General features: G+C 33.7%; 1 protein-coding gene across 3 annotated transcripts in view; it reads right to left on the bottom strand.

Moving 5' to 3' along the window:
- LOC111046758 (aromatic-L-amino-acid decarboxylase) overlaps positions 1 to 13,998 on the bottom strand; it is a 166,583-nt gene that overhangs the window by 125,784 nt on the left and 26,801 nt on the right. For 2 of the 3 annotated variants that reach the window (XM_039424736.1, XM_039424735.1), the window contains exons 7-10: positions 11,322 to 11,459; positions 7,122 to 7,327; positions 6,030 to 6,288; positions 3,268 to 3,468 (exon numbers count right to left, since the gene is read on the bottom strand). In XM_039424736.1, coding sequence (XP_039280670.1) covers positions 3,268 to 3,468; positions 6,030 to 6,288; positions 7,122 to 7,327; positions 11,322 to 11,459 — 804 coding nt within the window. Of the gene's footprint in view, positions 1 to 3,267; positions 3,469 to 6,029; positions 6,289 to 7,121; positions 7,328 to 11,321; positions 11,460 to 13,998 lie in introns of those variants that run through there. The other variant, XM_039424737.1, reaches the window with a different exon arrangement.

Genomic DNA, 13,998 nt, shown 5'->3' with positions numbered 1-13,998 from the left:
ATTGAAACATTTTTTCAAGCAGTAGATTAATTTATAAATTTCAGATATATCTTTTTAAAATGTATAAATTCAGGGCTACTTTCTTGTATTTATAAAATAGAATTATAGTACCCTTTGAAATTAATAAAATCGTAGAATAAAAATACAAATTATAACTGTACATTTCAAAGGATACTAAAATTCTATTTTATATTATTCAGATAAAATATCATTGTATCTTGAATGTCTAAAATTCCTGCAGCATGGGGTATCATATTTATTTTCAATATTTTTGTAAAAATGTTATATTGATATTTTTCTTTATCAACTTCAAATGACTTGCAAGATGTAGCATTACTAGCAAAAATGGTGGTATTTTGACACATATTCATATACAGAGTGAGTCATATGTATGAGAACCCCTCTATAAGTGGGAGACTGTTGTAAATATAATACTGTAACTTTCAGGATAAGTTATTGGTCGAATACTTTACCTTTTGACGTACAACTGAAATTCAACCCCTCATAAGGGGGTGACTTAGAGGTTATAACTCAAATATGTTGAATGTAAACACCCATTGGGTGGTACATAATTTTAAAGGCATTTTTAAAACAAGAAAGATGGCATCAATAAAAATGTTATATGATAGGCCTACTTGTATCCAAAATGGCTGCTGATTGGAGTTTTAGTTTTTAAAGAAATGAGGGGTTGTAACTCAAATATTTTCAATGTAAACACCCATTGTGTGATACATCACTTTAAATGCCTTTTCAAAACGAGGAAAATGGCATCAATAAAAATGTTCTATTATACTTGTATCTGAAATGGCGGCTGATTAAAGTTTCAAGTAAAAACTGAAACTTCAATCAGCCGCCATTTTGGATACAAGTATCATAGAACATTTTTATTGATGCCATCTTTCTTGTTTTGAAAAGGCCTTTAGAATGATGTACCACACAATGGGTGTTTACATTAAAAATATTCGAGTCACTCCCTTATGAGAGGTTGAATTTCAGTTGTACGTCAAAAGGTAGAGTGTTTGACCGATAACTTATCCTGAGAGTTACAGTATTATATCTACAGCAGCCTCCAACTTATTGAGGTGTTCCCTTACATATGACTCACTCTGTATAGAGGAGGCCACATTTTCTAAAATCAACTAATAATCAATGTATTGTATCACCACTTTTGTAAATAATTGTAGCTTATATGTTTTATGTAATCAACTTGTCTTCATCAATAAAATTTCAACAATATAATAAAGAGGAGAATTGGCTTCTATGGGATAAGAAATTCACGATTGACGCATCATCACGTCTGAACTACTGGACTGCTTAGCTTGAATTTTTGCATATAGATTCTCAATTTACCAAGGATGGTTATAGGCCTATTTTTAATTCTTCAAGAATTAAAGTAGGTCAAGTTTTCAATTGGACCCTGGTGGAGCACGGGTTTTTTGCTATAGCGAGGTCCACGTTATAATGGCAGTGTTTGATTAGCTATGATATTGCTATCCTTGTCAAATAGATTTTGGCAAATAGTCCTTCTTGACGATTTCCTATACTCTTTTAAGACTCTACAGGAAGAAAATTGAATCAAAATCAAATCAAAATGTCTATCATTCAACAAAGCGGATAGCGCTATCTCTCTCTCGCTTTGCTCTGTTGCCAGATCATCTTTTAACAATGTAGAATTGATAATTAAGTAAATATATCATCTTAATCATTAAAATTCATTATTAAATAATTGAAAAATATAATTTCTTGCTTAACAAAATATAATTGAGTATTTTCAACGAGAATGAACAGTTAATATTACATCAATAAACCTGTATCAGCTACCGTTTATAGAAGGCATTGACAAGGCATCGGCTACGTAGTTTTCCTATCTTTATCCACTGCCATTATAACGTGAACCTCACTATAGTAATTATTTTTTGTGAAGCTATGTGACGCTTGTAGTCTCTCATATCAATAAACCTGTATCATAGAGAAACAATAGCATAAGTGGATATCCCATGGTATAGGGCGTTCATGTCGCAACTTTTACTGTTATCTCAAGCTGATAGTTCACGTAGTTCTTTCCGGTGAAGCTTTATGACGCTGGTAGTCTCTCATATTGTGCCGTTCATACACTCTTACCCAGTCAAAATAGTAAAAATCGACAATAATCGACAGTAATCGGCTTGAGATAACAGTAAAAGTTGCAACATAAACGCCCTATACCATGGGATATCTACTTACGCTATTGTTTCTCTATGCCTGTATCAACTACCGTCTTCGTCTATGCTGCATTGGCAAAACAGAGGTTCGGCAACGTTGTTCTGCTATCTTTCTCCACTGCCATTATAACGTGGACCTCACTATAGTAAATTGTCATACATAACCGGCGCCTCCACCAAATATGTAAGGTAGCTGGGAGAAAAGGAAACTATAGCTTTAGGTTTTTATTTAACATCAAAAATTATTTATTTAATACGAATATTCCAATATGAACCGGTGCGAAATGGAAAACAAATGCAATAAAGGAAAGATTACAACACTGTAATCAACAATCAAAATTTCTGATTATAATAATCAGATAATAATTTAAGGGCTACTCGCTTAGCTGATCTGTGGTCGTTCAGTATTTTTGATAATAAAAAACAAAAATTACTATTTAGAATTATGGATCTGAAAAATTAAAAAAATGTACATTTAACTATTATCTTACTTTACCTTAAAAAAAGAGTCCCTTGGCCTGCTCCTCAAGGTCTTGTTAAAGCACTCCCGATTTAAAAAAAAAATTTAAAACTCTGCCAGTTGATTGAATCAAAAACACCAGCTTTCCCTACAAGATTCAAATCCTGAAAAATACAATTATGTAGGTTTAAACTGCCCGGACTGCGACAGCCTATAATTGAATTCTCAAGACAGAATCCTTCAGGGAACCAATGCCTTAACTCAACAACTAACTTCACAAACGGTTCAAGGAATACGGACCTCGAAAGAAAATTCAAAATCTATTTATGTGAAAAACACATGCAGCCTTGATTCACAGACCAAAAGTCAACTCACTCTTGTTTGTATAGCATGGAGCTAAAAACCATAATATTGCCTTCACGAAACGTGATAAAACACACGTTTCATCTTTGTACATTGGAGATCTTCTAGCTTTATCGTTTACATTTAATAATCAAATCCGCGACCAGATTTCCAATTCAGAAAATAATATTTCAAGAGTTGAATAGGTTTTGATGTCATGTATGACAAAATAAATAAAATAATGAGATAGGGAAAATGACTTACAATAGAGTCAGAAGCTATCAGATCTCCGGAAGTCTTGCCGTGCAGTATGAGCTGAGTGTACGGCTGGCGACAAGTCGTGACGTCACATATTTCTAGAGTATGCATCACCAACAGCTTCTCTTCAAAGAATCCCTTCTCCGGTGGACTGAACGAAACTATCAATTTGATTGAATCGTTCGGCTCTATCTCGTAGAAGTACACCTACAAAAAACATCCAACAAGGAATATTGAACAAGAAAAATTAGGCTAGCCGCACACTAGTTAGTCAAGACAATACAAGACATAATCAGACACGTTTAGTTACAATACTTCACATAGCTGCTTGTGATGCAACTCACACCGATTAGTCATTGCAATTAGACATGTCTTCATAAGCAGCTATGTGAAGTATTGTGACTAAACGTGGCTAGTCTTGTCTTGACTAAGGCTAGGCGCACACCAGTTAGTCAAGTGACAAGACATGATCAGACACGTTCAGTCACAATACTTCACATAGCTGCTTATGAAGACATGTCTAATTGCAATGACTAATCAGTGTGTGTTGCGTCATAAGCAACTATGAGGAGTATTGTGACTGAACGTGTCTGATCATGTCTTGTCTTGACTAACTGGTGTGTGCCTAGCCTTATACGGTGATAGTTCTGAAAACAATGTGGCTTTATTGAACAATGGTACCGTACAAATTGAAACTGATTTTAAGAAATTTGTTGAATAGGAATCAATAGTGTGAAATTTATTCATAATTGAGAAAAACGGATATAAAAATCCATAAAGAATCTAAAAAATGTGGAGGTGAAAAATATAAATCTCAAGGAGCGTACAGACTAACGCTCTGCTCCGCAAACGCACGTTACACGAGCAGATCGCAAGATGATCGCAGGTCGAGCAAGAGCAGAACGCGAACAGCGCGCGTGAAGGTGCGTACAGATATACGCGCTACGAACACCCTCCGATCATGAACGTTACGCGAGATGTTACGCAAGGGTTCGCTGGAGGTTCGCAAGATGACAAGATAAGACAAGCGCGATCATCTTGCGAACCTCTAGCGAGCCCTTGCGTAACACCTCGCCTAACGTTCATTATCGGAGCATGTTCGGGGCGCGTATATCTGTACGCACTTTTATACTCTTTCACTCAAAGCAACAAGACGTGCTCATTGTGCAGCCTGAAGGAAGAAGAAGATGTTGCCCACTTGATTGGCAGGTGCCCGGTTCTCGGTGAGTACAGCCGACGGTTCTTTGACAGGACGCTTTTCTCATGGCCACAAATGGGAACGCTTCTGAATGGTGAGGATTGGCAGTGTGTTGGTGCGTATTGCTCTGATACATGGAGTTTTATCAATATCAAATCAAATCAAAATCCAATTGCCAAAGACAAATTACAATTTGTATAGGCCACGTAATAAGAAAATTACATAAATCATTACATATATAATCATACAACATAGAAACAACAAGAAATCATCACATCAACGTCTTAAAAATTCTCCATATTGAAGGAAAAATATTCATCATTGTTATAAAAACAGTTTCTTATTGGAAAATCCTTAATTTTAAGTTTATATTCACTCACTAGTAAGCCTCTTATATGTAACGGATATGTAATAATAGATGTATACTATCTAATAGCTCAATTCAACTCCTTTAGTAATGTTTTTTTCCCTGAACGCTATTGGACTGTCTTTTGATGATCTAAACATTATTAATATAAAGTATTTGTATGGAATATTATAAATAATTGACCGAGCTAAGTGAGGTCTAAGATTCAAGTCGACGGTTTTGCATTTTTCATTATTTATGTTTATATTTATATTCCGCATTTACGGCGAAATGCAGAAATAGATTTTCATGAAATTTGACAGGTATGTTCTTTTTTAATTTCGCGTCGACGTATATACAAGGTTTTTGGAAATTTTATATTTCATGGATAATGTACAAGGAAAAGGAGCCTCCTTCATACGCCAATCAATTAGAGTAAAAATCAGTCTATAGAATTATTCATCATAAATAAGGGATAATGTACAAGGAAAAGGAGCCTCCTTCACACGCCAATCAATTAAGAGTAAAAATCAGACTATAGAATTATTCATCATAAATAAGCTGTCAAGTGGAATATAAATTGCATGCAATTCAATAACTAAATGTAACTTATTGAAAACAAAGCTGTTGTGTGGACTATTAATTGCATGCAGTGAGGCATGCAATTGTTAACTTGAAGTAGCATACTATTTTCTCCCGACTTTTCTCTGCTTTCAACTCGGTGAGCTTTTGATGATAACAGCATACCTGTTTACATCAAATTATTAACAACCCAAACAGCCATTAGTCGTTTATACACCGATATCTCGCAGACACGACAGTACAGTACAGAATTCATTCTGATGGAAAGTATTAGAGGAGACTGTGGTTTATAACTGTGCGTGGTCTACTGTTCACAGAACTACTAGTAATAAAAATGGTCAACTCACCCTGATGATCATTGACCAAGGGTAAAATGCTTACATGAATTGGAATTTAGAATTTGTAATGTATGCTTCTTGGTTGATAAATAAGAGCTATTCTATTCTAATAAAAATCTGAATCTTTCCAATAATGAAACTGCCTTAATAAGACAAAACATGATAAGAGAATAATGTCTAGGAAACAGTAATTCACATTTACAAGTAATACAAGTAAAGAATATTTTTCAAATAAGCAAATATATCTACAGTATGTGATAATAATTAATTGAAGCAATGAACGAGTATTGAAAACAATAATTACATGCTCCTTTTTGTCAACATGAATGGCCGTAGCACGACATTCGAGTGAAAAGCCTTTATGCAGGGAATTAGCACTCGACAATCTGAATCCAACAAAAGCCGTTCTTTCTTGATTATTCGTCACGGTTATATCTTCTTCTTCATCGTTTCCGAAACACTTGACGAAAACCTTGGAGAATGAGAGAGGCGGAGGGGCAATCGTACATAATATCAAAATACCCGACAACTTTTCCCATGAGCTTGTCTTTCTCTCTTGGAACCTGAGGGAAAATTCGTTCAAAAAGTTGTTAAAAAGGGAAACTTGATTGAAAAAGTTGTTAAAAGGCTATTTATTGATATAAATGTTTTGAGATTCATTTCAGACTAAACAGTCATTTATGAATTAATAATAATTATAATATAAATTGTTTATTAATTTTAAAACTTCATTTCTTGGTAGAATATGATTCTTGTAACTATAGTGAGGTACACGTTATAATGGCAGTGGAGAAAGATAGGAGAAAAACGTTGCCGATCCTCTGTCTTGTCAATGCCTTCTATAGACGATAGCTGGTACAGGTTTATTGATGTAATATTAACTGTTCATTTTGGTATAAGATAATCAACTATAGTTTATTAAGCAAGAAATTATATTTTTCAATAATTTCATAAAGCATTTTCATAATTGAGATGAAATACTTTGTTGTTAAATTATCAATTCTAAATTGTTAAAAGACGATCTGGCAACAGAGCAAAGCGAGAAAAAGATAGCGCTATCCGCTTTGTTGAATGATAGACAAGGATAGCAATACCGTTGCTAATCAATCACTGCAATTACAACGTGGACGTCACTGTACTTCTCTTGACTTCAAATCAATTATATTGTTTATAATAGCACTCTTGATAATAATGTATTTCATGATCTTATTCATGAAGAATGATGACAGTTTATTTATTTATCCAGATCGTCTTTCTGGCAACAGATCAAAGCGAGAAAAAGATAGCGCTATCTGCTTTGTTGAATGATAGACAAGGATAGCAATACCATTGCTAATCAAACACTGCCATTTTAACGTGGACCTCACAATAGTTCAGAGTCTATACATGTACTTACTGGCTGATGAAGTGGCCTGGTGTCAGAGTTTTGGCAAGTTTTATGTCTGGTGGGCCAATAATATTGTTGATGACAACGGGCAGATAGAACTGATGTGTCACCAGATCGGTGGGGAAGAAATGCAGGTAGAAATCTTTCTTTTCTCCCGGCAGCAGTGAGAAATTATCAATCGTATTAGTTTTTAAAAATTCCGGTGACAGTGATATCTGCAAACAGAAATGATATACAAGAATTGACAATTACAACTCTCATTGGACAACAAAATATTGATTTACAAACAAATTCTATAACCTGTCTGGACGTATGGAATTTAGCTTTGGGGCTGCTCTAGAACTTCCAACATTAATCAGATTCAAACATTCCAAACAAAGTACTGCGGAACATGGTGAATGTCCCTTGCACATAAGAAACAGAAATTTTCACCGAGATCTGTACATCCCCTGGTGAGATAAGACGATTGGCAGCCCATAATGAGTCACGTCTTCATCAACACGACAACACCGAAGTCATCCAACTACTGGACAGCACTGAACTCACAAGGAGGTTGAAGAGAACAAAGCCCTTCGAGTTGGTGAAGTGCTAGTGAGGTGAAAAACGTATATTAAATAAAAGTGTAGTGAAAGAATTGAAAGTAGTAGAATTATAGATTGGAACTGTAGGCTTCACTGGAAGACTATAGCTATAAAATTAATATTTTAGGATAAGAAATAATAGAACAAAATTAATAGTTAGTCATAGCATAGAGAAACAATAGCATAAGTAGATATCCCATGGTATAGGGCGTTTATGTCGCAACTTTTACTCTTATCTCAAGCCGCTAGTTCATGTAATTCTTTCCCGTGAAGCTGTGTGACACTGGTAGTCTCTCATATTGTGCCGTTCATACACTCTCACCCCAACAAAACAGTAAAAATCGACAATAATAAACAGTAATCGGCTTGAGGTAACAGTAAAAGTTGCGACATAAACGCCCTATACCATGGGATATCTACTTACGCTATTGTTTCTCTATGGTCCTAGTAACAAGTTTTGATAGAAATTATATAAAAAAAATTGAAACTCAATTACAACAAATTTTTGTTAATTTTAATTAGGTATTAGAATAGAGAAAAGATAGCACAAGAAGATATACCATGGTTTAGGGCGTTTATGTAGCAAATTTCAATGTTAACTCAAGCCGATAGTCCTAATATTTCAACTTTGTGAAGCTATGTGACGCTGGTAGTCGCTCATACTGTGCCGTTCTCACACTCTCACCCCGACAATACAGTAATAATAGACAGTAGTCTACAGTAATCGGCTTGAGTTAACCAAAATCCGCTTGAAGTTTTGAGCATGAACGATCTAGGACTGTTGATCCTTTTCTAATCAAGTATTTGATGTTTGTTAAATGTAAAATAAATAAATAAACCATTGAATATCTTCGTACGCTATATTTTCTCTATTATATTAGGGTGTGATCACATTGAATGCGTACAAATGTGCCAGTGCACGTCAGATCATTCATGAGCTGAAAAAATCTGGAAAGTGCCTTTAAAACACGTTGTGACTTGAATTTAGCTGCTCACACTTAACGCAACAAGCAAGTGCACGCGTTCAGTATGAAGGTTCCTATTGCTCTTTCCACATTTTATTTCTCATCTGCACATGAGACTTTCACATGTACTCATTCAATGTAATCACACCCTTACAATAAATTGTGGGATATTCCATGAAATAATGTACTGAGTTATGCACATTTTTTGAAATTTATTGCCGCTCAACCTACAGGTGACTGACTGCTCAACACTTTACACTTTTTCGAAGTATTTTTCATTGACCGAGCGAAGTGAGGTCTAAGATTCTAGTCGACGGTTTCGCATTTCTCTTCATGTTTATTGACCGAGCGGAATGAGGTCCAAGATTCAAGTCGACGGTTTTGCATTTCTCTTTATGTTTATATATATTTTTTTAATGTTCCGCATTTACAGGGAAACACAGCAAAAGATTTTCATGAAATTTGACAGGTATGTTCCTTTTTGAATTTCGCGTCGATGTATATACAAGGCTTTTTGAAATTTTGCATTTTAAGGATAATACAAAAGGAAAAGGAGTCTCCTTTTAACGCAAATATTACCGTAAAAAACAGACTTTAGAATTATTCATCATAAATCAGCTGTCTAGTGTACTACTAGTAGTTCTGTGAAGAGTAGACCTCACGCAGTATTCTCATCCACAAGTACCTGATTGAAACAATAGACCTTATGGAAATACAACAATAGACTGGCTTCTCCACACATCTTTATAATCACTTGTCAGCTGATTTATAATGAATAATTCTATAGTCTGATTTTTACTCTAATATTGGCGTTTGAAGGAGGCTCATTTTTCCTTTTATATTATCCTTGAAATGCAAAATTTTCTAAAACCTTGTATATACGTCGATGCGCAATTCAAAAAGGAACATACCTGTCAAATTTCATGAAAATCTATTACCGCGCTTCGCCGTAAATGCGCAACATATAAACATTCAAACATTAAGAGAAATGCCAAACCGACGACTTGAATCTTAGACCTCACTTCGCTCGGTCAATAATACTACCCGTTCAAAAACATCGAACATCTTGAAAATGTATCTTTCCATCAACGCTCACACTCACATTCCGGGACGACACGTCACGGTACGATAGGACAGAAAGCTCTATGTTTATTTAGGATTTTTTCTAGACATTTTTTATTGAAAAATTATTTATTAATTTTTGAGAAAACATAACAACAGGTCAATGTAACTTACTGAGCGCGAAGTCTACTGTTCACAGAACTACTAGTTTAATTAATTATTCATCAATGTATCAATAAATTTATCTATTTATTTATTCAACAGAGAAAAAAAAACACATAATCATAAAATGATTGGAAATGGGAAAACACGCTTATAGCCCTTACTATTCAATTCCACGAATTTTGATTGCAAATCAGTCTGAAAAAGGTTATGATTCTTCCAGTCCAGTAGTTGAGACGTGATAATGCGTCAAACATAATTTTCCTATCACTACAGCTGTAAGCCGGTTCTTTCCTTTATTATTGAAATTGATTTATTTTCTTCTTCTTTTACAAAATCCTATTATATTAAGCGAGCAATTTCTGTATTTTTATATTATTTGGTTATTTATATTTATTTATGGTTATTTATGTACAACGGATCTGGAAAACGGCTCTAACGATTTTCACGAAATTTGGAACATAGTAGGTTTATGATATAAAAATTCGATTTCACTAGGTCTCATCCCTGGGATAACTCACTGAAGGACATTAAAAGGATGAATACGTCCTTGGAAAAACAGCTGAAAATTTTGTCGTCTGTCGATACAGTAAATGGAAGTGAGTGAACAAGTGCATGTGATCATTCAGCTGATCTCACGAGGAGAAAAATTCAGCAAGAAAAACTTATTTTCGTTTATTTCTCTTTTTTTAGAAAACATGTTTACTTCAGAAAGTCCAAAATTCTTTTAGATGCTGTTAGTGTAGAATAGTACATAGTATATTAACAAATAGAAAGAAAAATAAAATGAAAAAGCCATCAATGTTGAAACATGTTATGATAAAATAATTAAAAAAAGGGTACTGAGATTTTTATTTTTCTTTCTATTTATATATTAACAAATATTGTAGCAAACATAGTATATCATTCTAAATCGAATTCATAGTATATCTATTTGTAATTGATGATGTGTTTGTTTTTTGAAGTGTGAATAAATTGTTATTTCGATGAGTGATAGTAGCTTATCCTAGATTTTTATTTTGAATGTAGTATGAATTTGAAAAGGGACAGTTTTGGGCAAAAGCCTGTTGTGCCTCCTCATTTAACTGTAAAAATTATTGTACGAATGAGAAAATGAATAAATAAATATAAACTATAAATTCAATCTATAAATTTATTATAGTTATTCAATCTTTCGTTACAAATTGTGTATGCTTTTACACTCCAGAGCAAAGCTCGGTCCCCCGATATTTTAATATTAAATGTGAAGAAGGCTCCTCATATGAGCAAGTGCCTGTGATTGAGGAGCGAGTTCCAAATACGAAAAAAGACAAATCATGAGAAAAGAATTATAAAAAGTTAATTATTACAAAATTTGGTGTGAACCAATTAATAGGCATCGCCCAAAACGGTTTCCAAACCTATGCTGACAGTTTGAAGTGGATTGACAGATGAATCACCTTGAAATGGTAATGCTGATCAATGAGGAAGGAAAGGGAAGCAATGGCTTCACTCTGGTTCTCGGCGGTCAGCATGCAGGCAGTGTGTGTGTAGCAAGGCACCCTGAACCACTCCACTTTATCCGGTGTGATTGATATCTGCAACAAGCAGTCAATTTGGATATTTTGGACTTTAAAAATGTTATTTAAATTTGGGAGAGAAATAGTACAAGGAGTATCCTTAGTTTTTCTCTCCCAATCAGTGCTTCTTTGTAAAAAATATAAATAAATAAAAAAATAAATTTCTCATTCTATTTATTTATTCTAATGAAATCAGTATCTAGTAGCTTCCATTTATATCAGATCCTATTATATTAAGTGAGCACTTTCTGTATATGGTTATCTGGTTATGTATGTCCAACGGATCTCGAAAACGGCTCTAACGATTTTCAAGAAATTTGGAACATAGTAGGTTTATGATATGAAAATTCAATTGCACTAGGTCTCATCCCTGGGAAAACTCGCTGAAGCACATGAAAAGGATAATAATTATTCATCCTTGGAAAAACAGATGATAATTTCGTCGTCTGTCGATAACAGAAGATGTGAGTGCCTGTGTGGAAGAGAGACAGAGTAATGTTCACTTGTTCAACTATTTGCAATCAATCTGCTTATTTCACGAGAAATATTAATTTAGAAATGTTTATCGATTTGATCAAAATAATCTGATTTGTTGACAAGACATGGTTACACTCTCAATTAGAGTATATCATAATATTCAAAGTTAATCATTATTTTACAGTTTCAAGTGATTAGTGAGTGTTATTTTGTTATTCAATGTGGTTTGTAAACAATCTAAATTAGAACTTTTCTGTTTTTAATTATTTTGACTGAAATTAGACCTGGATTCAAGTGTATGGAACATAAGCTACTTTATGGACTATTTATAGAGTATAAATCAAAACTCGGGGAAGAAACAGTTTTGGGCTGTGCCTGTTAGGGCCGTTTGCACAGTGACAGTTTAAGCTAAATTTCATTTTAAACTGGATTAAATACATATCAAGTCTAGTTTTTATAATGTGTTTCATTTTGAGTTTAAGCCACCAGCTGATTAAATCGAGTTTAAGCTTTGACTGTGCAAACGACCCTAAGTCCTTATCCAATCAGTTTAAAGAATTGTGTTCTGTTTATCAATAAATAAATAACGAGCAAAGCTCGGTGCCCCGATTTTACAGTAGGCTATTAATAGTTCAATGTCTTAACCGTTAGTAGTTAACCGTTAATAGTCAACGTTTTAACCGTTTCTTATAATTGATTCGTATGTTTTCTTTTCATCCGGTGTGATTAATGCCTGGAAGAAAAAAACAATTTCTGCAATGAAAGAAATGCAATTTCTCATTCTATTTATTGTATTGTAATGAACTCAGTATCTAGCAGCTTCCATTTAAACTCTTCAAGTTTCATTAGTTTCTAATAATTCATATGTTTTTTCCATCATAAGATCGGCATCTAGATTTCATTTCCAGAAGTAGAGTGGATTGTTTGGATGAATATTGGATTAAAGTCTTTGACTTTACACAAATGTGTGTAATTCATATTAATATAAGTAGTGTCTCATAATTTTTATTTTATTTTGTTCCTTTCTTTGGTATCTATATTTTTACTAGGGTATTAATTTTGACTCTTCATTGCAAGTGATGCCATAGGCATAATAATATTCATAAGATCAGCATGACAATATTGGGGAAAAAAACATGCCTTAACCTTAAACAAGCCTATGAAATCAACTCGAATGAATAGCCTCATGTTCCATAGTTAGATGAATACAATTTATTCATATGACAGATGATGAAAATATACGGTATGTTTCAATCAGTAGCTTATCGAAAAATGAATTATTATCCAGTTGACAGATGGATATAAATTAGAAATTGCATTTGTTCAAATGCTAATTAATGAATGATTACTATTAAACAAAAATCCTAATTAAATGCTGAAAATCACCCCGAAGACTTCTGCTACTGCAAATATTGACAACAGGGTTAACAGCTAGATGGAAATTCGATGAGAGCTACTATCCAAAAATTATTTGCCAGCCCGGGAATCGAACCCGGTTTTATTATCCCTTTTGAAGTTCCTTCAGCTAGTTATTCAAGAAATGATACTCAGAACAAAAGAATTGCTCGCTGAATCCCCTACAGTGAGGTCCACGTTATAATGGCAGTGGAGAAAGATAGAAGAACAACGTTGCCGATCCTCTGTCTTGTCAATGCCTTCTATAGACGGTAGCTGATACAGGTTTATCGATGTAATATTAACTGTTCATTCTCGTTTAAAATAATCAATTATATATTATTAGGCAAGAAATGATATTTTTCAATAATATTTCATAATGAAGTTTTATAATTAAGATGAAATATTTTGTTAATTAGTTATTAATTCTACATTGTTAAAAGACAATCTGGAACAGAGAAAAGCGAGAAAGAAATAGCGATATCTACTTTGTTGAATGATAGACAAGGATAGCAATACCATTGCTAATCAAACACTGCCATTATAACGTGGACCTCATTATAGTTTACTTGACTTCAAATCAATGACATTGTTTATAATAGTACAATTGATAATAATGTATTTCATGATCTTATTCATGAAGAATGATGACAGTTTATTTATTTATCCAGATCGTCTTTCTGAC

This window comes from Nilaparvata lugens, chromosome 3 (genome assembly GCF_014356525.2).
Source record: "Nilaparvata lugens isolate BPH chromosome 3, ASM1435652v1, whole genome shotgun sequence".
Taxonomy (NCBI): Eukaryota; Metazoa; Arthropoda; class Insecta; order Hemiptera; family Delphacidae; genus Nilaparvata; species Nilaparvata lugens.
This window is presented reverse-complemented; position numbering and strand designations above follow the sequence as displayed.